Source organism: Cibotium barometz, chromosome 4 (genome assembly GCF_041138505.1).
Source record: "Cibotium barometz isolate CiBa-2024 chromosome 4, ASM4113850v1, whole genome shotgun sequence".
Classification (NCBI taxonomy): domain Eukaryota; kingdom Viridiplantae; phylum Streptophyta; class Polypodiopsida; order Cyatheales; family Cibotiaceae; genus Cibotium; species Cibotium barometz.
Genome location: NC_141049.1, coordinates 20215168 through 20239044, shown reverse-complemented (window position 1 = coordinate 20239044; position 23877 = coordinate 20215168). Strand labels below are relative to the sequence as shown.

At 42.9% G+C, this 23877-nt stretch overlaps 1 protein-coding gene and 1 pseudogene across 3 annotated transcripts in view; both read left to right on the top strand.

The window, feature by feature from the left end:
- LOC147639013 (uncharacterized) overlaps positions 1–8765 on the top strand; it is a 112281-nt gene extending 103516 nt beyond the window's left edge. The window contains exons 6-9 of one of the 3 annotated variants that reach the window (XM_086786595.1): positions 6254–6549; positions 6753–6981; positions 7491–7614; positions 7711–8765. In XM_086786595.1, the coding sequence (XP_086642721.1) occupies positions 6254–6549; positions 6753–6981; positions 7491–7614; positions 7711–8591 (1530 nt within the window). In that variant the 3' untranslated portion in view covers positions 8592–8765. Of the gene's footprint in view, positions 1–6253; positions 6550–6683; positions 6982–7490; positions 7615–7710 lie in introns of all 3 variants that reach the window. The other 2 variants (XM_086786591.1, XM_086786588.1) reach the window with 2 other exon arrangements.
- An 8974-nt stretch (positions 8766–17739) lies between these two features.
- On the top strand, positions 17740–18929 carry LOC147639012 (large ribosomal subunit protein uL10c-like; annotated as a pseudogene).
- Positions 18930–23877: the final 4948 nt, after the last annotated feature.

The following is a 23877-nucleotide window of genomic DNA, read 5'->3' as shown; positions in this document are numbered from 1 at the left end:
TTCTGTCGGATAGTTGCTTTATTATTTCAATGAAAGTACAAGTACAGTTATAGGTTACAAAGGTTGCCTCTTGACATCACTGCTTATGTCACTTACACACAAATATCTAGATATTATTTGATACCTCTCTAAGAGGTGGTTCACACATACACATACTTCCTCCCTCTAGGAGTGGGTTCACACAGGTAAGACCTTGACTCCCAACAACCATTCGGCCAACCTTTCACAATGCCACACCTCCCTTTTGCCAATCTACTCCTTAGGTGACCTACGTTCCATCACTCATTCCCAATCCTCTTGTACCAGCCACTATGGCAGCAGCCCCCATGAACCGTCCGACTCGCCCTCCCCCACCCGGCAATCGCCCCATCCTCTGCTATAGATGTGGGGAGTGGGTTGATTCTTCTAGCATGGTCTTCTTTTGTGCACGGGTGACTACTATGGCTGAGGGTGGATCCACCTCAATGGTTAGTGTGGGTGTGACGGACACACCAAGGGTTTGTGAGGAAGGGTTGTGTGCAGCAGAGCAAGCGGGCGGTGGATTTCCTACTAAAACTAAGTGGGCGGCCGGAACTGGTTGGGATGTGTGAAGTCCATTGAAGTGGATACCCATTGTTTGGGGCGATCCACGACATAATGATCTTTAGATTCTGGTGAGTGCCTACAAGGTGGTATGCAGGGGAAGAACATGATACCAATTGTGCACTTCCTTGCACAGTCATAGACTAGTCCTTGCAAGCCTTCAAGGAGTCAGACAAACCACCTACCTCTCCCCTCTCACAATCCAAACCACAGATTCCACCCTTCTTAGTAGAAGATCTACTCCACGAGAATAAGATGGCGGTGAACCTCTTTGATCTTCTCCAGATTAGCCCCTGTGTCTGACAATGCCTCAGTGCACTACTGGAGCAGCTTGTATAGTACACCACCCAATTCTAGTGGTGGGCAGTATGGTGGGTTCATAGTTACCGCGGAACGGCGTTCCGCCTTGCCAGAATGCCGGAACGCCGGTCTGGAAGATGCCGCGTGCCCGGAACGCGCAATCGGAGCGCAGAACGCCCAGGAAACTCGGAACGTGGCGGAACGTTTCCCGGAACACCGGAACGTAGGGCGGAACGCGCGCTCTGGGTGTTCCGGCCTGACTGTCTCTGCGCAGCGGCGGCGGCGACGTGTTTTGTTGCTGCTGCGGCTGTTTTTTTGCCATTTGCTAAAGCCTGAGTGCTCTCCCCTTTGCTGAGTTGCAACTTGCTCTCCCCTACCACTCCACCCTTCCTCTTGGCTGCCCCCTTGGTTGCCCCACACTCTCCGTTCCACCTACTACTCCACCCTTCCTCTTGGCTGCCCCACACTCTTTGTTCCACCTTGAGGCTTGGCTGCCCCACACTCTCCCTACCTCCTCTTGGCCCCTCCTCTTGGGCCTTGGCCCCTTCTCTTGGCACGTTGACTCCCCCACAGGTGACAAGCCACGCTACTAACTATCCACACTACCCTCTTGCCACTTGGGCCGGCACTTGAGCAGGTAAAGTTGGCTGCCCCACAGGTGACAAGCCACGCCACTAACTACGGTTATGTCATATGCTGACATGTCATATGACGTGGCGTTCCCCGACGTTCCCGATCAGCTCCCGTTCCCGTTCCCGCTCCTGTTCTAGCATCCGACGTTCCCGGAACGTTCCCGTTCCGCGGTAACTATGGGTGGGTTTCCACTCCCTACAGAGTCACGCATTGCCGGTCGCATGGGTATCAGCTGCACCAATCCCTCTCTTACTGACTACCGGAGCCCCCGCTTCTCTGTGGAGATTCATGGCACTCGACTTTCTGGGGCAATTGTTTATGGTGGCTCTGGGGTAAACCTAATGCCTTAATTCACACTCCATGCAGTGGGATCTCCAAGTAATGAGACGAGCCAACTTCTATGTCCGGATGGCCAACCAACGAGAGGTGACTCCCATAGGCCTAGTGAAAGGTGTCCATGGAGTAACCCATTCTTGCTTGACTTTGTGGTGATCCGGCTTTTTGAAGTCAGAGGGGCCTACTCACTACTCGTTGGTTGACCATGGCTTGGAAGTACAGGAGTACTACATGACAGGGATTCTGACCATTTGTGGATTCCCCAAGAGCACGGTCCACAAGAGCTGAAATTGGAAGTCTGGACCAAGGGATCTGTGGTGCCACGATAGCCCTGACTTCGTCTCCCACCCCTTAGCCAACCACCTCTTGGCCCATGTTTGAAGGCCTTGTTCCCCATGATGATGAGTCGGAACTACTTGATTGGCTCCAAGCGGCAGAAGGTCTGACATCCTACATGGTGGGCATCATGGAGGTACTGAACAACGACTCCAACTCTCAACCAAAGCACTATGAGGCATAGGTCTAGGGGAAATTGTCACATGCTGCCACAGAGGTCGCAGGGTGGTCAAACCCCTCTCCACCAAGGTCGACAATAACCCAACCACGGGCCCGACAGATTCCCCAATGCCCCACCACAAAGAATCTACACAAGTGCTCGTGAAAGAACCTACCATTGTCCTCAGTCTTGGAGGGGAGAACAATACAACACTTTTCCAACAGTGGGTACACGATCCCACCCTCCTCTCCAAAGCAGCTGTGACGAGGGAACCCCTCTTCCATCCTCTTCTTTCTTTGCCTCTTAGGATGTGGGAACTTCAATCTTACATACTCGCCTCCCCACCAACCCCCCCCCCCCTCCTTTGGGACAAATTTCTCATCGTCACCTCCCAGATCTGCTATCTCCCCATCTTGCCCCCTCATTCAACTTCATACTCGCCTCCATCTCTTCTTTATACTCACCCTTGCCTTCTTCAGCCCTTTCTGACAAAACAAATTTTCCTTGGCCCCCTTCTTTCGTGATTGCCTCCCCTCTTCCGTTTTTTTCATACCCCCCCCGCCCCGCGGCTCCCACGTCATCTTTAGTTCTTAATAAAGAAAAAAATTAAAAAAATCTCATGCTCGCCCCCCTTGCGTCCTCCTGCTTGCCTCTCCCTGCTTCTCCTACTTGCCTCTTGTTGGACCTTGCAGTTGCCTTCTTCGCACTTGTCCCTTGCTTATCCACTTGTCCCTTGCTTATCCGCTTGCTTCCGTAGTACTACTTCCGTCTTCTTGTGCTTGCTACATCCTATGCTAGTACCTTCCAGTCTTCTCTTATGGGTCTACACACTGTCATCTCTTGAAGTGGTAATGATAGAATTCTGTCTGCAGTGCCATTTGACAAGTCACATGGCCATCTGTCGACTCACCGTCTAGCACATGGCTCGGCACCTTCACACTTGTCACCAATTGTAACTTGCACGGCGTGTGTCAACTTTGCGCCCTCTTCTTACTCGCCCATTGCAGCCGCCTGTCTGCACTTGCTGTCCGGTACCAATACAGGCAGCTGCCTTGGCCCATTCACCCTACTCGCCCCCCCTACTATTTTCATAGTTTCATCCGCCAACACTTTTGTACTCGCCTCCCCATATGCCAATTTTCATGCTCGCCCCCCTGTCTTGGCTTTTGATTCTCACCCCCCTCCAATCTCCTACTCACCTCCCCTTGCAATTGCATACTCGCCTCCCCATGGCACATATCATGCTCGCCTCCTTCAGTTTTTATTTCATGCTGGCCTCCGTACTTGGCACGTACTCGCCTCACCCCTTATCCTGTGTTTACAACTAAACTACAGGTCCTCTCCTCTTGACATCCGTCACGGATGACTCCTACAAGCCCGGCCGCCCTTCTTCCTCCATTCTTCTTCATTGAAATAACAAGAAGACACAGAGGTCGTGCCATCGCTTGTGTGGCTCCTATGGAAACCCCATCTGTATGAGGTCGTAGTTGGTGGCTGGTGCGTATGCTGTGCAGTAGACGCCTGCCGGCATGGTGGTTGCCTCTGCTTTGCCACGTCACCTGTTGCTCGGCACTACATCAGCCTTTCAACTGCCTATCACACTCCTTTCTTTCTGCTATCCCTATCCCTATCCCCATGGCCACTTCTACCACCCTCACCTACCCGCCACATTGACAGCTCTAATGCAGGCTTGACAAGGGCCAAGGACAGCTTTTTGTGTGAAATAATATGCAGCTGCCTGAATGTGTTAACTTGGCTCAGGAGCACAACTGCAGGTTACACCGTTACAGGAAGAGAGAAACCATCTCACGGGCCAATCCACCCACACATACACAAAACAAGACCTGAGGTGTAGCACATGAGCTTCGAGCTCGAGAGCTTTGTTGGGATGCTATCAATGCTGAGTGTTGGTTGTGATGCCACGAGTAATGAGCAACCCCTAGCACCTCTGCGTTGCTTATCCACTGGCCCTCTCAGACTGGATCAGATCTTTGGTATCTCTCTCATGGGTGGTCACTCCTGGTAAACTCCCTCTTGCATCTCTTTGGCACCGACCACACTCCCAGGGAGTCACCACTGATAGAGCAGTTTTCTTATGTCGTGCTCGTTGGCCACGCCCACCAGGATCCCGACCACGGCATCCTCACCATCGACAGATCAGAGCCATTATTGCTCGGCATCGGAGGCGCCTACCTCGCTTCTACGACCTCTCCATTCTAGACAGCCCCATGGCGGAGATACTTGATCTAAGGAGAGGGCAACACTTCAACTGATCAGCATACATGGATCTACCTGATATACATTTTTCAGTATTTTCCAGTATTTTCTACTCAGTATCATCTCGGAGTCTTACAGTTCTGTTCTTATAACTGTAGGACAATCAGTTTATTGTACTTTTTAGTCTCATTTAGTTGTTCTCTTTGATGAGACATCAACTTCAGATGTACTCTCAGTTTTGGTCTCATAGGCCACTATGGCCTATTAGAGACGTTAATATATCATTTCATTTCTCTCTCTCTCCCTCTCATGGTGAACCCTCTTCTTTCTCTCTATTTCATGGTGTAATCTCTCTCTCTCTCTCTATCTCATGGCAAACTGCCTTCCTTATCCCTCTCTATGATTAGCTTTGGTACCCTTTCTTTCTCCCTTCCTTATCTTGGTTGCTCTATCTTTCCTATCCTATGCCTCATGTGTGATCTGACCACAACTATGGTGGCACAACAATAATACTCTTGCTTCATGGAAACCTCTCGGCACCGGCATTTACCTCTTGGGCACATGCACTTGCATGCAATTATGTCACTTTTCTATATCTGTGTAAACTGGAATGATGGATTATAAGACTTAAAGAAATAAATAAATTAATAAAACTTTTCTGTCAAATCATACTCAGCTTCCTTCTCCTTTGAGGCTGCTTTCTCTTTCTATCTTCCTCGCCGAGGACGGGGAGCAGCCACCGAGGGTGCCCGTGCCCACACTGGACTGTTCTGGCCGGACCATCCCAGAGTGTCATAGTGGATCACCGCCACACTGCCACACCGCCCACACTTTCAGAGTGGATCACCCGACACTGGACCACCCCGGAGCATTTGTTGGACTACCCAGAAACAGAAGCGCACCACCAACAGATACATGAGAGGTGCATGCACTGGCATTGAAGGCATCGCACTGCCACTCCAATGGCATCTACCAGAAATAGGAGATGCCACCGAGGCTGCTAACTCCACGAGTCTTGCAGGAATCATTTCAATGGCCCTCAGCTCATCCTAAAGGACATCCTTCATGTGACATCCTTATCCGTAACCTTCCCATCTGCTCCCATTTATTGCAGGAATCATTTGAATGGCCCTCAGCTCATCCTAAAGGACATCCTTCATTGACATTCTTATCCGTAACCTTCCCATCTGCTCCCATTCATTGAATCTATCCAGTGAGTGCTGTAGTCACTTGCCATTGCGGCCTGCGTCGTCCTACTCATTGTGACCAATGCTGGGTGTGCACGGTACAATGAAGGGCATGTAATAGTGTCTTCGAGTAATGCAGTGTTGTTTACAGCATTCTTGTCATTGTGCTAGGCTCTATTCTAATCTGTCTACTCATGTGTGCACTGTGCCGTGAGCATTGAGGACTCTGGACATACTGACCAGAGGAGAACCACCATTTTATTGTGCAGGGCAACCAACCACCATTCATGAACCTTTTCTAAGCTGTCAGGGTTTGAACTCCGATCTCTTGGGTAAGGTGCGTTGTGCTGAGCTAAACAACTACGGTAAGAGCCTGCTGACGTGATTACAGAAAGTCAACTGCATACTGTGTTGTATTCTTGTGAAGTTCACGTCCAGAAAATTCTTGTCGTGTACTGCGCTGTCTTCTCAATTGCACCTAACCAGTTATTCTTGTGCCCAGAAACTGGATGCTGAAATCAAGGAGACAAAATCAAGGATGGCACGCAACCTTCTCCTGACACACCCTTCTCTTCCAGACAAATGTTTTGTAACTTCACCTGAATCGAGCAGCCGGGGATGCAGTGATAATGTAAAATCTCTGGTAGAAGGGGAATGGAGTCAGATTTCAACTGCATTGGATGTCAATGTTGCAGGAAAAGAGATTTTGCCACATTTAACTGAAGGTGTAAAGTTGGAATGTCTGTGTGATACTGGGAAGGAGTTACTGGCTTCACCACTAGAAGAACACACAAACAGGTGAATAAGAGCTTTCCCATGTGGCTTGCATTAGTTGGGATTGTCCTCTGCACTTAAAAAGGATGTCCAACTGGATGATAACGTTGTTTATTGCTAGGTTAAACTTGCTGATGGAGTCAAAATTTTTGTTTCAGAAAGTATGATGGCTCTAACTTGGATGAAAATCATTATGTTGAAAAAAATGTGAAAAGCAATGTGGATAGGGAACCTGAAAAAGGTGAAAAGGTGTATGCAAACAGCTTGATGGATTCTTGTGAATGTTCTATCAAGCTGCCATCACATACTGCAAGGGATTACATAACTACATCCAGCACAACTCTTCAATCTCCATCATACATCAATGCCGGACCAACCTCAGATTCAAGCACTGAATACATTTTAACTCACCCTCCTGTTGTTGGCAAGGGGGAAGTTTCTGAACGAATGATGCTGGTGAGTAGTGTTCAGAACTGAAAGCACTAAGTTGAAGAGTCAATCCCTTATAGTCTTTTACGCACACGCACGCCTGCCCGGCCGCCCATATCCATGCTGATGCCCATACCTGTGCCCACATGCATTTGCATGCCCACCCATGCCCACTCGCACACGTGCACACATGTGCACACACATCCACGTACACCTGCAAATGCACGCAGACACCTACCAACCCCACCATGCACGTGTGCATGCATGTACATACAGGCAGACATGCATGCTCATGCTAATCTCACGGCCATGCCCACATGCATGCGCATGCACACCTACCCACCTGCGCACCCATGAACACCCCCATACACGTGTGTGTGCACCCCCCCCCCCAAACTTGCACATGCATGGCCCACATAAGCGCACTTGCACCTCATGCATGGCGTGTCCCTTAATAAAACTATAGCATGTGTTCTTCAGAGCCTCTACAATTTAGATTTCAAGTATTCCAATTACTGAAGGTCCATTTCTTTCAGGAACAAGATAGTGCTGGAAGTTTTACTGATCTATTCAGGAAACAGATAAGAAGAAATCAGGATGTTTTGACGGACTTCATTACAGACAGAGTCATGCAGGAACTCTTAGAGGATGAACTGTCAGGTAAAGTTTTACCGATAACTGTGAGGGTTTTGATCTTGTCCCAAGTTTTAAGCACGTATAGATTGAAGCTTACCATTATTTCTTATCTGTTGCCAGACATGCTACTTCACTTTCATGCGGCCTTATGTTTGTCACATCATAAGAGGAACAAGCATGATCCTTTAAAGTCTGCAATTATTGAATCCACCTCCATAGACATTTACTTGCCTGGTGCAGGCAGATCGCAGTATCTTTTGGACAAGTCAAACTCTGCTTGCAGATCACTTTGTAGTCGTTCTGAAGTGTATGCAGCAGGGCTGAGTGTGACAAATGATGAGTGTGACAATGTGCCTGCAAGCTACCCTAGCTACGGCGACTTCATGACAACCAATTGCAGTACCGCGATGAAAGGGAGTGATGGGATTCACAGAGAGTCTTTCAAAACTATCAGCAAAAGATTGGTTGATAAGTATGTGAATGAAACTTTAGAGGCTCATGGACTCTTGTGTTCTTCAAGCCTGTTGGGACTCTATGCTGCTGATAACACGGTATCTTCAACTGTTGCCAGACAGAGCATAGAGGGTCATGAGCTTGAAGACCAGCTTTATGGGAAAATGCTGCTTGAGGCCGTTTGCGAATGCCTTGATAAGCATTATTTGTGGTTTTGTTTACCATCTTTCCTCCTCTTCCTCCAGCCAAGCCCAGAAGGTCCTCACCTGAAGCAGATATTGATCAGTAAAGTTAATGAGCATGCAGATGCAGCATGTGAGGGTGGATTCAGCCTTGAGCACTTGCTGGAGAAATCTTTAGATGAAGAGGACTGGAAAAGTCCATTCTGTGAGATGATGGAGGTGGTCCATGACATCTCTGAACATGTCGTGATGGAAATGATCGATAGTTTTCTACAGGAATTGATGAACTTGAAGAATCTTGTGCATGTGTCTCAAGTTGCTGCTGGTAATATGTGCTCAGTTGAATGGGGTGCACTCTGTTGTTAATTTATCAGAGACCACATTTCACAAAATGATTACCATGTTCAACTGGTAAGCCAGGCCAGACTTGCATGTGTTGTGTGTCCTGTTTGTAGCATTTTCATATAGAACCTTACTGGCATGTATCCGATTGTTCTCTCTTTCTAGCATTCTCATATAGAAGTTCACTTGCATTTGCCAGCATGTTCACTCTTTGTAGCAATTTCATAAAGAAGTTGCATAATTGAAACTCGTGGGCAAGTGATGCCCAAAGTTATCCTCCTACGAGTTTGCTAAAACTGCATCCAATGAGCTATTGACAAGACAAAAGTTACGTTCATGTACAAGGAACCGACAGAAAATTCATGAACAGCAAACCAAAGAAGCCCTCGCAGAGCAGAGGAATGCACACCATATGAGTTGCATCGCACCTTGACTAACGAACGTGGAAGATCTCACTTTTTTTCTTTTAATACTGCTTTTATTGAATGCCTGGAGTGATATCTCAATGGTTAGTAATGCAGGAAGGCTCGTGACTAGGGAGCCATGTGCATGACTTATTAGCCAGCTTTCATTGTATGCATTTCATAAAAGCAAAGAATGAAATTTCCGAAGTCCCAAAGATAGCTTTCCCCTTGGTTAACAGGGAGACCACCATTTTCTGTATCATGGGATCTTCTTCTATTCGCCTCTCGCCGGAGTCTCATAGCATCAAGGCGCCCGATTGGCTGCGATTACCTTACACCTTGTGATGAGAATTTTTGGCTTCTAGAAGTCCCTTTCTTCTTTAAAACAAAGTCCCAAGTCCTCTAGTCAATGTGGAAAGTATCTCTTATCTTTCACTTTGTTCATTCCAATTATCTCTTCTTGTTGAGGAGAAGTCTCTTAGTGAGACACAAATTCCAAAAGGGAAATGTTCTTGCATCTCTTGTTCATATGTCGTAGTACCTTCGTTAAAACTTAAAGCCTCCTTTTGAATGCATACATCATAGTCACTTAATTGATATAAAGTCCATGGCTATAAGTTTCTAAACCTACAGTGAATCAATGTGCCCTCTTGCATTGTGTGCAACTTTGTTGTACAACACGTACTTTCCCTCCTTAAGGTTGTCAAAGATTGCATGGGAAGCTAGGTACAATATCAAGAACATGCACGAATCTAAGTCCAGAATCACCTAAGTCTAGCTTATTTGTTTGATGTGTTTTGATGACAAAACATATTAAGTGATGACGTACATAGGTAGCTCTTAGTGTTTGCTTTCATCCTAGTATGCCAAATGATGGGTATGTGTAATGGTGGGCTACACAACTCTCCAACACTGTCGCGCATTCACAAGAAGGCACAAGCAGTCAACGATCGCCGTGGGGAACCTACCTTGCCTCTGTGTCTCTTGAAGCTCTCCAGTGGTTGCTAGCTCCTATCCATCAAACTGTCATCTCCAAGCTATCTCCATGGAAGTTGCTACCTTGCTTGCAAGGACTCACTCCTCACTCTTAGGTGGCTTATGGAGGAGCAACAACACAAGAGGACGGTGGAAGCGAAGAAGTAGAGTGACACAATAAAGGTTTAAAATAGCAAAAAAAAAGACCCAAAAAGAAAAATATGGAATGACATAATTGTTGCCATTAATGTGTGAATGGTTGACACATGTCGTGTAGGGATTATAATGAAAACCTATCACATTGTCTTACACGTGTAGGGATTAGGGATTGATACTTTTAATACAAAATGGTGTGATAGGTTTTAACCATGTGAATAGGTTTTCACTTCATTTCGTGTAGGTGAAAAATATAATGGTGTGATAGGTTTTCACTATGTTTTACAGCTTTTGCCATATCTTTTGCCCCCTTCATACTATCCTTGTGATTGTAGAAGATGTTTTAGAACCCAATGTTTCTTACTTGGTTGGGACCGGTTGGTATTGGATTTCACTTGTAGATCCTTCTTCCATGGAGTTGATGTTCTATGACTCTTCTTGTTTCTTTGGTTCATCCTGTGGGCTTGGAAGAAGCAATTGTCTTGCAAAGCATATTGGAATTATTTGTTACCTTGGTGGGACTCCATAGTGGCACTAACATTGTGTCATCTTCTCTTCTTAGTTGAGTAGCAATTATGGCAACCCGTTGGATTAGTTGGTTGCACTAGTCCATGTTCTTCCTAGCAACACTTGCTCTTCCATTGTTCTTGTAGGCATCTCATAAATCGTTCAGGCCAAGGGATTATTTTTGATAGACATGTAAACTTTGAGCAATCCTTTGGCCTTAACCATATTTGAATGAAGACTTTGAACCTTACCATTTGCAGGCTCAAGATCAGCTATATCCAAGGTTTTCCATGTTTCATAGAAAAGCAACTTGTGACTTTCTCAGTTTAAGGTTTTGTTATGAAGTCACAGTTTAGCCTTGGCTATATAGGCCTTGGTCTCCAGTTGGGCTTGTATTTTCATGTTTTTTGTTTCTAGTTTTTCTTCTTTCTTTTTAACAATGTTGGCCATCATAATCTTGCTTGAATGATTTGCGAGCCATAATTTTGCTATAAAAAATGTCCCTCCTACAATTCCAGAACGCGCATCTTCAAAAATATGTATAAATTCATCTTCTCGCACACAGTTCACTCATCTCTAAAAAGAGCTGAGTGCAACCGTATTTGCATTCAGAGTTTGTTTTGAAGTCTTAGTTTAGTCTTGGCTATATAGGTCTTGGTCTCTTGTTGAGCTTGTTTTTTCATGTTTTTGTTTCCATATTTTCTTGTTTCTTTAAACAATGTTGGCCACCATAATCTTGCTTGAAGGATTTTGCGATTTGCGAGCCGAAACTTCGTTAGTCCTTTTGCAATTCCAAAATGTGCTTCTTCCAAAACATAAACAAATTCATCTTCTTGCACATAAATCCTTAGAAACTATCTTTGCCTAGTTTATATAATTGTCTTGCTATCAATTGGTAAGCTGAAACTTGCTTGATAAGCTGACACATCCTATCCTTATTCAATGGACGATCTTGTGGAAAACCATGTACAAGATATTATGATATCTCATCACTCCATTCAGGTACCATCTTCAAAAAACGAACATTTAGAAGATCATCTAATCGATCATTTTGTGATGGGTTTACCATTAGGTATTCGAGACATGGTTAGCTAAAATGTGTTTTGATCTTTTTCTCACAGTTTACTGTGAAGTCAAGTAAAGTAACCAACGTGTAATGCATCTAGTTGTGCAAGGCTTGTTTCTAAGGTATGAAAAAGCTTGATATGGTCCACAATGAAAGCATACTCATTGGCCAAAAGATATTGATGGTATTTCTTTATAGCGTATATAATGGCCAATCCTTCTCTTTCTATGGTGGTATAGTTCGTTTTACCATCATTCAATTATCTATTGGAAAAATAAACGTGGTAGTCTAATTTATACTTCCGTGGTTGTGCTAACATACACTCAATTGTAACATTTAAAGCATCAATATGTATATACAAGACCAAGTCTCAGTTAAGTGGTCTCAAGACAAGGTGCACTAGCTAGTGCATTCTTAAGAATGCACTAGCTGAATGCACTAGCCAGCCAGTGCATTCTTGAGTTCACCATATGCTTTTTGACATTGTTTTGTCCATTCATAGACTATTCGTACTCGGTATAATCTCCTTGCAATTTCGCAATGAATATAATGGACCTTTAATGATACCCAATGTGGTCCGGAAATGGTTGTACTCATTTGTACTCCCAAGATAAGTTTGACTTTGTTATTCATGGAAATTTCATTCTTGGACATGATGTGTTTGAAGATTATCCCATGCTTTACCAAGAATTGGTATTTTAATGGGGATATTCGATACAAATAACATCTTAGAAATACTTTCCTCAAGAAAACTAGATTGTCTTTCCATCTAGAGTGAGCACGCAAGTCATTTGTGAAGACCTCTAATCACTTTTGCACGTAGTTCTTGACTACAATGCACATTAACCTTTGAAATGTGATTCTATAGGAAAATTATTCCATCCATTGTGGTAAATGCAATCTTGTGCTAATCTTTTGGGATAATGGACACTTGATTTTTTCCTAAGAAACCATTCAAGGAGCGATAGGCTTTTTCTTTGGCCACTCTCTCTAAGGCATGCTTTGTGTAGGGAAATAAATAATCATCTTTGCATGTTGCAGCATTGACATTCTTTAAGTCCACATCCACTCGCATTTTTCCATCCTTTTTGGACAGAATGAAAATAGAAGAAACCTAGTCAGTATGATCGATCTCAAATGAATCTCACAGCCATGAGTTTATTAATTTTCTTACTTTATAACTTTGTTGAGTACTTCGAGTTCGTTTGATAAGGTCTTTTGCCTGGTGGGTGGAGACCCTTCTATGATAGGGTGTTGCACCACTTTTGGTGGCATTCGCTTCAAATTTTTGTATTTCTATGCAAAGAAATCCTTGAATTTTTGTAAGTGCTTAAATGACTCTTTTTCTTCATTCAAGGTCAACTCTTAAGCAATGAAAATTGGTTTGGGACCTTCACTAGGCTCTGCTACATTGGCTTCTTTTGATCGCCGTGGGCCTACCATATGATGCGCCTTCTTGTCTCTCTTTGAACACTATGTGCTTTCAAAAGATCATGAGTTGACCTTAGATCTGATCCATCATCCTCTTCTTCTTTTTGGGCCATGATTCTCTTGCGTTTCTTTTCATCATCAGCAAAGCTTTATTTCTTTTTCTTCTTTCAAACTTGTGGATTCAAGGATCTATCGCTTTCTTGATTTTGGCTATTATTCGTCTCTCACCATTGGCATCTACCTTGTTCATGTACCTTCGTGGCTTTGATGTATCTCAACCATTGAGCATTGGTTAGTTTTCTTTGTAGAGCATTACACCTAACCGTGTAGCACCTTCAATCATTTTTTGAGATGCAGACCTTTTGGTTGCCTCTCACTAACTGAACTGTTTTTGCTTGATGACACACTTCCCAAATCATCAACAAAGGTTCCAACACCTAATATAAATTTTGAGTTTGAAGGTTTTGTTACCCTTTGCAACTAAGCGGCCTACAACCTATAATTGTTATATTTTTGGTTAGTTTCCATACATCATAATGTGTAATATCCAATGGTCCCATTAAATGTATAACATCCAATAGTCTTGCACTGACATGCTTTTCATATGCGGAGAGAAAGTATGTTTGGCTTGCTTCACATACTTTTTGCATACCATTAACCTTAAACCTCAACAAACTTATAACAATATTTTGGGCTTGCATAGACTTTTGTCATTGTATATTCACATGACCAATGCCCTAATGCCATTATATGTCAATATCTGCAATGACACCTATCATGCGTAACCATGGCTATCTTCACCTTAAGCATGTTAACATTCAAAGTAAACATCCAACCATTTCTATTACCCTTTGTCCCCAAGCATCCAAACAGCAACAAATTTTTTTAGAACTCCCATGGGTCTTATTGATGTCATGTGAATCATTTTTTTATTAGATCCACCGTTTGTTCCAATGTAGGCTTTCCCAAATTTTTCCAACCACCATTGGTGATAATGCTTATTCCTCCTTCTCTATCTAGGATTGCAATTGTCTGATATCCATTATGGTGGACCAGGATTATAGCATTAGTGTCATCACTCTTATAATAGTGGCCAATTGATTCATCGAGAATCTAGAAACACTCCCATTCTGCTATGGTATCTTAATAGTTTGTTGTTCTATGGTGGGAGTTTCTATGTAATCATTTGGAAAAAAGGACCTTGAGGAAGGGATTTTATCTTTGTTTTTAAACATACGTGCCATGACATCATTCCTTGATCCCTTTAGTCAAGTATTGGGGCTTGAGAATATTCAATCCCTTTCACTTCCCATTTCATGACGTGGATACAATGTATCTGTGTCATTTTTTATCTTTAGTTTTTTCTCAAACTTCTCGACATTTTGTCACTAGGGATTCAACTATTTTAAGCTTTTGAATTTCTTCTTCAACATTTGGTTATTCATCGACTCCTCAAGGACTTGCACGTTTTCCATTGGCATGTTGATCCATTTTGTTAGGTTTTGCCATCATTTCTTGTTGTAGAATATCCTCTTCATTGGATGGTGTTGACCCTTCTTTTTGGAACAACCTTGGATTCGGACGATAGTTTCACCATTACTCACTTTCTTGATATGCCTTCTTTGCGCAGTTGAAATTGGGAACATCTACCTCATCTTTGCTCTATTGTTAGGCTTGGACATGAGTTAAAATGTTTAATGGGGTCACTATAAGCCTAGGTTGTATACTAATGATATGAAGACTTGTAGCAAGATTGGTAGACTGTAAAGCCTCCCCACTTGATTTGTATGGACAGTCTTTGATCAAATGATCCACTCTACATTTTGTACACGTATATGTAGGAATCGAGCTTGTAGTTGAACTAGCATAACCATTTTGAGCAGACATTCTGCTACTCAATGGGATCCTTGGTAATGGACATATTGCAATGGGGGCCTTCTAATAGTTGTATTCATATCCTCTTGTTTCCACTGGACAGAGGTTTGAAACACTAGCACTAGTGTAGCTCCTTGATTAACGTTGAAGTCCAAGAGTACTATATATTGTGACCCCTCATAATAGTCAATTTATTAAGGATATTCACTTTCTTCTAATAGTTCCTCCATCAAATCCTGAAGTGACTGGTGTTAGCCTAAGTGAAGGTGGTTGTGGGAGAGGTAAGGATTGGTGGTGGTATAGGTACGTTAAGTGTCCTCTATACATACCTCTTGCATAATTTTATCCAAGTTGTTATACATGACTTGTAGCCACATTGAGATAAATTGTTGGTGTTGTGGTAAAGCTAAAGGTGTCCTTGATGCAAGCAATTGGGCTAGTGGTTAAGGTCCATATATGGTAGTATCATGATTCATTAGGCACCTACAATGAGAGCAATAGAACAATGGTCTAGATCGTAGATGCAGGCACACTCAATAATTGTATGATTTTGTCTACATATTGAACACTAGTGGACTATCTCTCTTCTTGGGTAAAGATGTGCATTGCCTTATGGTTCCCTCACCTCCACTTTTACCATTATCTTTTCTGATATGACCGTGGTTACTTTGTAGATACCATCATGTTCTTTACTTGATTTTCTCAAGACCTAATATGGTGCAGCCATAGATGGAGACTTTGTCTAGATGTAGTAGTTCTAATATATTTTCCTTAAATTCTAAAGCCATCTTCCATCCAGAGAAGCTTCTCTTCTCTGTATAAGAGAAAATAATCATGCATCTTTGAATCACACACTCCCTCATGGAAACACGATAATAATTGATCATTGATCCTCTCTCGAAGTTCACACTGAGAGTTCATATGTTTTTAACATGAGACGTAGTCTCTCAAACAACTCATGGTCTTGCTGTTTTTAACATTATAGAGTTGTTCCACTAAGCTCCATTTTTAAGACAAGTGAAATTAACTTTATCCTTCGGCTTTATAGTCTTGACTATTGATGAGCTTTCCCTCCGGAAAAAGAACGATTTTTTATCACGTTATCAATTGGTCCACAAGTTTCACACGTTGAATAAAAATTCTCCAAGTGTTAGATTTGATCTTTGTCGCCAATAAAGCTAAGTTAGATGTTGTTGGGGCTGATGTAAGTGGAAACGTGGTTGCATAGAATGCAAGTGAGCAATCACAGTCATTGAGTGGACCATGAGAGTCCTCATCTAGCAGTTCTGTTGATAGACCATGGAGTGGTAGGCTGCATCATAATACCAGTCCTCGAAATGTAGTTGGTACATCACATAAAGACAAAGAGAAAGTGGTTGAGCCCCTTGGTATACCTGATATTTCTATAGGGCATTCTCTTGTTGATGATGAAGAGTCTAGTGGCTTAGAGATGAGCCTTGATGAGGAGCTTGGGGTGGCAGCTGAAAATTTTACCCAGATTGAAATTTTCTTTGCCTCCTATCCAGATAACTCGAGAGCCGATAGTTTTTTGCAAGTTGTTGATGCTCCTATTGAGCAAACTCATAATGAGGCTAGCACCAGTCAGCCAAACAAGATCACAAAGAGTCTTGCATCCGCATGATAAGTTTACACCTTGGCATTGATTTTGTATTGCTGATAAATTATATGGTCATGAGGACATACCTCGTGTTAATAGGATTAGGGTATTGTTAATCAAAAACAACAAAAAACTTGAAATGTTAGTGGTATTAGTGACGTTAATGATGGCGGAAGCAAGCTACAACCGCAGAACCTCAATGGGTGGTGCAAAAAACAAACATTTTTAAGCTACTTATACTAGACCCAAAGTGCTCCATCTAAAAATTGATCATAGTCCTTGGGTTTTGACCTAAAGGATTCTTGATGATTTTGCACATTGTTCCATTTACCTTTTCTACCAATCCATTCCCTTGTGGGGATATTAGGGGGTGCTATACTTGTGTATAATGTCCAGGTCTTTCAGCATGTCATCTCGTACCCCATTGCAGTATCCGAGACCACTACCTAAAATAATCTCAAGAGGCATACCCACAACAAATAATCTCAAGAGGCATGTCAAACCCACAACAAATGTGAGTGTAGATGTATCTGCTCACTATCTTGCTAGTGAGACAATGGTTACTCTCACTACTTCCACCCACTTGGTCATGTAATCGACCCCCATTAAGATATATACTTTACCATTGAAAGTCCTTGCACGAGGTTCCACAACATCTACTCCCCACTTTTCAAATGGGCCATATGCCAAAACTGGTGGTTTTGGCCCATTTTCTAGCCTCCAGTCTCGATTAATCTAACATATTAAGACCATATTCTGGCCTAACTCATATGTTACTAAAACCTAAAGGGTCTATTAATATCTAGCCATTTCTAGGCTTTCTAATCTATTGTGGGTGATTAAAGGGACAAAGGATCATTGAGTCCTACTACTAGAGGACTCTAGACGGAAGGGGCCACACTTTCTCGACAGTGTGGGCCCTTTCCACAGATTCACTTTTGATCCAGAGTACAATTGTTTATTTGTCATGACAAGCTTTTATGCCTGGCTCATCTGCTGCACATGCAGTTGCTTACCCTTCATTATTTGACAATCTCTACACGTGCTTAGTTCTTCCAAGTTTGCAAGAAGGCCTTTGTAGTATGTACATATTTTGTTTCAATAGTGTATGGCCATCTAAACAGAGGGGTTCAAATTGCAGTTCTTATCCAAGCCAAAAGCGAGCTTTACCCCCAGGAAATGGCTATGGCGACAACGATGGTGGCTCCCTTTGCTTTGTCTTCAGAGACCCGGACATCTCCTCCTCTGCGTTCTTCATTTCTGGGCTCGCCATCCCCATCTCTCAGGCAATCTTTCTCACCTTCGACATTGTCATTATCGTCCAGCCCAGCCTTGCGCATAGACATGGCCATCAGCTGGCAAAAGAAGGAAGACACGATCGAGAAGGTATGCGAGCAGCTCGAAGGGGCATACCTTGTCGCGGGCATCAAGTACACTGGCCTCACAGTCAAGCAGCTGCAGGAGATTCACCGCAAGCTACCAGAGACGGTCACTCTACGCGTTGCCAACAAGAACACCCTCATGAGCAAAGCAATTGAAGGCACCCAGTGGTGGGAAGCTCTCAAGCCATGTCTCAAAGGTATGAATGCTTGGCTTTTTGTGAAAACCAAAGAAATTCCAGCTGCTCTAAAGCCCTACAGAGACCTCCAGAAAGAGCTGAAGCTTGATAATAATGATTTCATGGGTGCCGTTTTTGAGGGTAAATTCTTTCCTTCCTCTTGAGGAGGTCAAGTCTCTTGAAACCATGCCCTCACGCGCAGAGATATATGCTAAACTTCTTGGTAGTTCTGCAAACTCCTGCCATATCCCTTATTGGCACATTGCAAGCCCGCAAGAGACCTTGTGCTTACATTAAAAGCTTATGTGCAGAAGCTTGAGGAAGAGACTGACTCAGCACTGTACAGTATGCCTATAAAAAGTATGCCTTACATTTAGGTGTCGTATGGTATCCGAATTAGCGTAATCAGAGACATCACACTAATCAGAGATATCAGAGTAATCAGAGATATACATATGCATGTGTCCAAGACTTAGGCATGTCATTACATGTGTGCATGCTGACTCAGCACTGTACACTATGCCTATAAAAGCATGCCTTACATTTTGGTATCTGAATTAGCGTAATCAGAGACATCACACTAATCAGAGATATCAGAGTAATCAGAGTTTAGCTCGTGTGTGTCTTTGTGTGTTTAGCTCTAGTGTGTGTGTGTGCGCATTAGGGTAAGCTAGCTACATGCCACAAACTGCTCTTGTCGGTGAGCTTAAGCTATGGTTTAGTGTGGTGAGAAGAAGGCAATAGGAATAGAGAAAGCACTAAGCTTTCTTCATTTCTAGCTATTGCACAAGGGGGGGCCACTCCAAGAAGCCTAATCACACAAGAGCTATATTCATTCATGAGTGGAGCGTCCATGCACCAACTAGGTTGACAAGTCATGTCTCTAGGAACAATATGACTAGTGAATGTCTACAAACACTCTATTACATGGCAATAGAGTAGTCGTGAGGAGGATGACCTCTTTCCATTGGCACAGCTGCCGAGGATATAATATCCTATATTGACACTTTTGTGATTAGTCTTTCTTGTTTAGCCTGCTCCATAGGTTGCAAAACCTTGGATTAGTTAGATAGTGAGTGTGTGGGATTTGTGGGATTTGTGGGGATCGATTTGTGATTAGAGTAGCTTAAAAATGTTTGTTTTTTGCACCACCCATTGAGGTTCTGCGGTTGTAGCTTGCTTCCGCCATCATTAACGTCACTAATACCACTAACGTTTCAAGTTTTTTGTTGTTTTTGATTAACAATATCCTAATCCCATTAACATAAAGTCAAAAAAATTTGTACTTTATGAAGTTGCAATTTTTAAATCTTTTTTGCTAACCCTAACGAGCTTATGTTTAATGTCATGTATTTGTGATTTTTAGCATAGGTACTAGGTGGAACCATTGATTTTGACCAAAAACCGACATAGTCAAAATAACCTTCTTTTTCCTTACAACTCATTTTTGTGGCCAATTGGCTATCTTTATTTTGGAAAAAATCAAGAGGGTGTTTCCCTGCATAGGTGGTGAGGCTTCAAGCCCTGTACTCTTCAAATCTGGTGATAAATCAACATGCAATTCATGTAACTATAAATTGATCATGCAATTTACATGCTGTAAGGTTTGTGTGAATCTCTAGGACCTGTGAATACCATGGAGTTATAAGACTTATGAGATATAGGAGACATCACACTAATCAGAGATATCAGAGTAATCAGAGTAATCAAAGATATCAGAGTAATCAAAGTAATCAGAGATATCTGAGCAATCAAAGATATCAAAGTAATGAGAATAATCAATGATATCAGAGTAATCAAAGTAATCAGAGATATCACACTAATCAGAGTAATCAGAGAGATCAGAGTAATCAAAGTAATCAAAGATATCAGAGTAATCAATTGATGATTGTGAGAACATTTTAAAGCGGTTGGAAGAAGTGCACCTCACATTATCAGGTCAAAAATCAGCTTTTAGAGTACGTGAGATTATAGTTGGTCATATGTGTTGCCCTGAGGGTCAAAAACCCTCACCTACAAAGGTAGATGCTATTCAAAAGATAAAAGATGAATGTTCTAATATCGCAAAAGTGCGAAGGTTTCTAGAAGCTTGTGTGTTTTACATGACTTGGATCCCTCATTTTGCACATATAGCAGATTGTTTGTATCAGCTATCAAGAAAGAACCAAAAGTTTCATTGGACAAATGAACATACCCAAAGCTATGAGGAGACTTAAAAGGTGTCTACTATCAACACCTATCTTAAGACAAGTTGATTATACAAATGGACGACCACTTATTCTCACTGTTGATACCAGTCCTATTGGGATTGGTTGGGCACTAGAACAGGATAATGCAGAAGGAAACAGATATGCTATTCGCTTTTTGGAGCCAAAGTCCTTGTGTGCTAGACAAAGGGGCCATAAACTCTATTTTTAAATCCTTTGTAACCTCATCAAGTCTCGTTTTCGAGTTGTTCCTAGAGACATGACTTGTCAACCTAGTTGGTGCATGGAGGCTCCACTCATGAATGAATATAGCTCTTGTGTGATTAAGCTTCTTGGAGTGGCCCCCCCCTTGTGCAATAGCTAGAAATGAAGAAAGCTTAGTGAAAGCTTTCTCTATTCCTATTGCCTTCTTCTCACCACACTAACCATAGCTTAAGCTCACCGGCAAGAGTAGTTTGTGGGCTTTCAACATGTAGCTAGCTTACCCTAATGCACACACACACACTAGAGCTAAACACACACACACACACACACACACACACACACACACACACACACACACACACAAGCAATGAGAAAATGGAAACATTCACTACTTAGCTTAATAGAGAGAGAGAGAGAGAGAGAGAGAGAGAGAGAGAGAGAGAGAGAGAGAGAGAGATGTTAATCAAAAACAACAAAAAACTTGAAACGTTAGTGGTATTAGTGACGTTAATGATGGCGGAAGCAAGCTACAACTGCAGAACCTCAATGGGTGGTGCAAAAAACAAACATTTTTAAGCTACTCTAATCACAAATCGATCCCCACAAATCCCACACACTCACTATCTAACTAATCCAAGGTTTTGCAACCTATGGAGCAAGCTAAACAAGAAAGACTAATCACAAAAGTGTCAATATAGGATATTATATCCTCGGCAGCTGTGCCAATGGAAAGAGGTCATCCTCCTCACCACTACTCTATTGCCATGTAGTAGAGTGTTTGTAGACATTCACTAGTCATATTGTTCCTAGAGACATGACTTGTCAACCTAGTTGGTGCATGGAGACTCCACTCATGAATGAATATAGCTCTTGTGTGATTAGGCTTCTTGGAGTGGCCCCCCCCTTGTGCAATAGCTAGAAATGAAGAAAGCTTAGTGAAAGCTTTCTCTATTCCTATTGCCTTCTTCTCACCACACTAACCATAGCTTAAGCTCACCGGCAAGAGTAGTTTGTGGGCTTTCAACATGTAGCTAGCTTACCCTAATGCACACACACACACTAGAGCTAAACACACACACACACACACACAAGCAATGAGAAAATGGAAACATTCACTACTTAGCTTAATAGAGAGAGAGAGAGAGAGAGAGAGAGAGAGAGAGAGAGAGAGAGAGAGAAGATGAAGCAATAGACTTGCATATGTATACAATGAATAGTCTCATAGCCATTGACATGCTTAAAGAGAGTAGAGAGCTCTCTTGAGTAAGCAATACAAGCTCCAAAAGTAGGATAATCAAAAATAGCCTAGAAGGGTAGGTTTTCCACTTGAGCACTCACTTGTAAGGCATGCTTTTATAGGCATACTGTACAGTGCTGAGTCAGCATGCCACATGTAATGACATGCCTAAGTCTTGGACACATGCATATGTATATGAAAGTTGAAATTGTGCTTATGTACAAATCTATAGATGTGTGCGCAGGAAAAATTTAGAGTGTTGGAAGTTTTGCAAAGCAATTGTTACCAGTAGGGCCTTACTTTGGTCTCACGGGTGCAAAGTCGCACTACGCATCTCGCTCATACGCGGGCGGCCCAAATTTGGGCAAAAGCTCAAACTTTAAAAAATTACCTAAATCATGGGCCAGTGGGCAGCCAAAAATTTTGCCCAGATTGAAATTTTCTTTGATGTATCTCCTCCTATCCAGATAACTCGAGAGCCGATAGTTTTTTGCAAGTTGTTGATGCTCCTATTGAGCAAACTCATAATGAGGCTAGCAACACCAGTCAGCCAACAAGATCACAAAGAGTCTTGCATCCGCCTTGATAAGTTTACACCTTGGCATTGATTTTGTATTGCTGACAAATTATATGGTCATGAGGACATATCTACACATCGTGTTAATAATAGGATTAGGGTATTGTTAATCAAAAACAACAAAAAACTTGAAACGTTAGTGGTATTAGTGACGTTAATGATGGCGGAAGCAAGCTACAACCGCAGAACCTCAATGGGTGGTGCAAAAAACAAACATTTTTAAGCTACTCTAATCACAAATCGATCCCCACAAATCCCACACACTCACTATCTAACTAATCCAAGGTTTTGCAACCTATGGAGCAAGCTAAACAAGAAAAACTAATCACAAAAGTGTCAATATAGGATATTATATCCTCGACAGCTGTGCCAATGGAAAGAGGTCATCCTCCTCACCACTACTCTATTGCCATGTAGTAGAGTGTTTGTAGACATTCACTAGTCATATTGTTCCTAGAGACATGACTTGTCAACCTAGTTGGTGCATGGAGGCTCCACTCATGAATGAATATAGCTCTTGTGTGATTAGGCTTCTTGGAGTGGCCCCCCCTTGTGCAATAGCTAGAAATGAAGAAAGCTTAGTGAAAGCTTTCTCTATTCCTATTGCCTTCTTCTCACCACACTAACCATAGCTTAAGCTCACTGGCAGGAGTAGTTTGTGGGCTTTCAACATGTAGCTAGCTTACCCTAATGCTTCAAAGAGATACAGACCTACATGGAGACCTACATGGCTGAGTTTTGCATAGAATTTGAGGAAGAAGAGGGATTGTGGGTGCCCGTTGATCTGGTGAAGAACACCTATGCCAACGACAAAAAATTTTGCTCTACCGGTTGTTACGGATGATGAAGGGCCTCATCAAGGGACTACAAGGAGGAGGACGAAGACACGCTCATGGATCTTGACATGGGAAACATTGGCACGTCCTTCCTCAAGTGGGACATGGTTTTAGCCATAATGGTGTTGGAGGGCATAGACAAAACCCAACAGAAGGCCAAGGGCAAAGTAGCAGGTGGCTCAAAGGCTCAGGGAGCCGAACTTGTCAAGCAGGCCGAGGAAAAGGTGGAGTCCTTAATAGCACAACAGGAGGCCTCTATGGCACTAGTACTCATGAGAGACACACCCGTCCCGGAGCAAGAGAGTAGGGACACTTATGACTCCTTACACTCTGTCTGAGAATGGGGTGGTCAAGCGGAATATAGCCTTGGAGAAAGAGCGTTTGGCCTCTCTAATCTAGAGAAAGAGGCAACTTGAGAGTGACGTATGCAAGAATTGGTCGACACAATTCTCTCTACTCCTTCAAATTCATCGGAAGTGTTTCACATCGTTCAACTCACTTTGTAGATCCTGTTTCACATCCTTCAATTTGTTGCGTAGACTATTCAATTGTTGTGAAGCCCTAGCAAAATTATAGGAGTGGTAACCTGTGAAGGTGAAAATTGCAACATATCTAAAAGCTATAGGATGGAGACCAAACTCATCCCTGTCTGCCACACT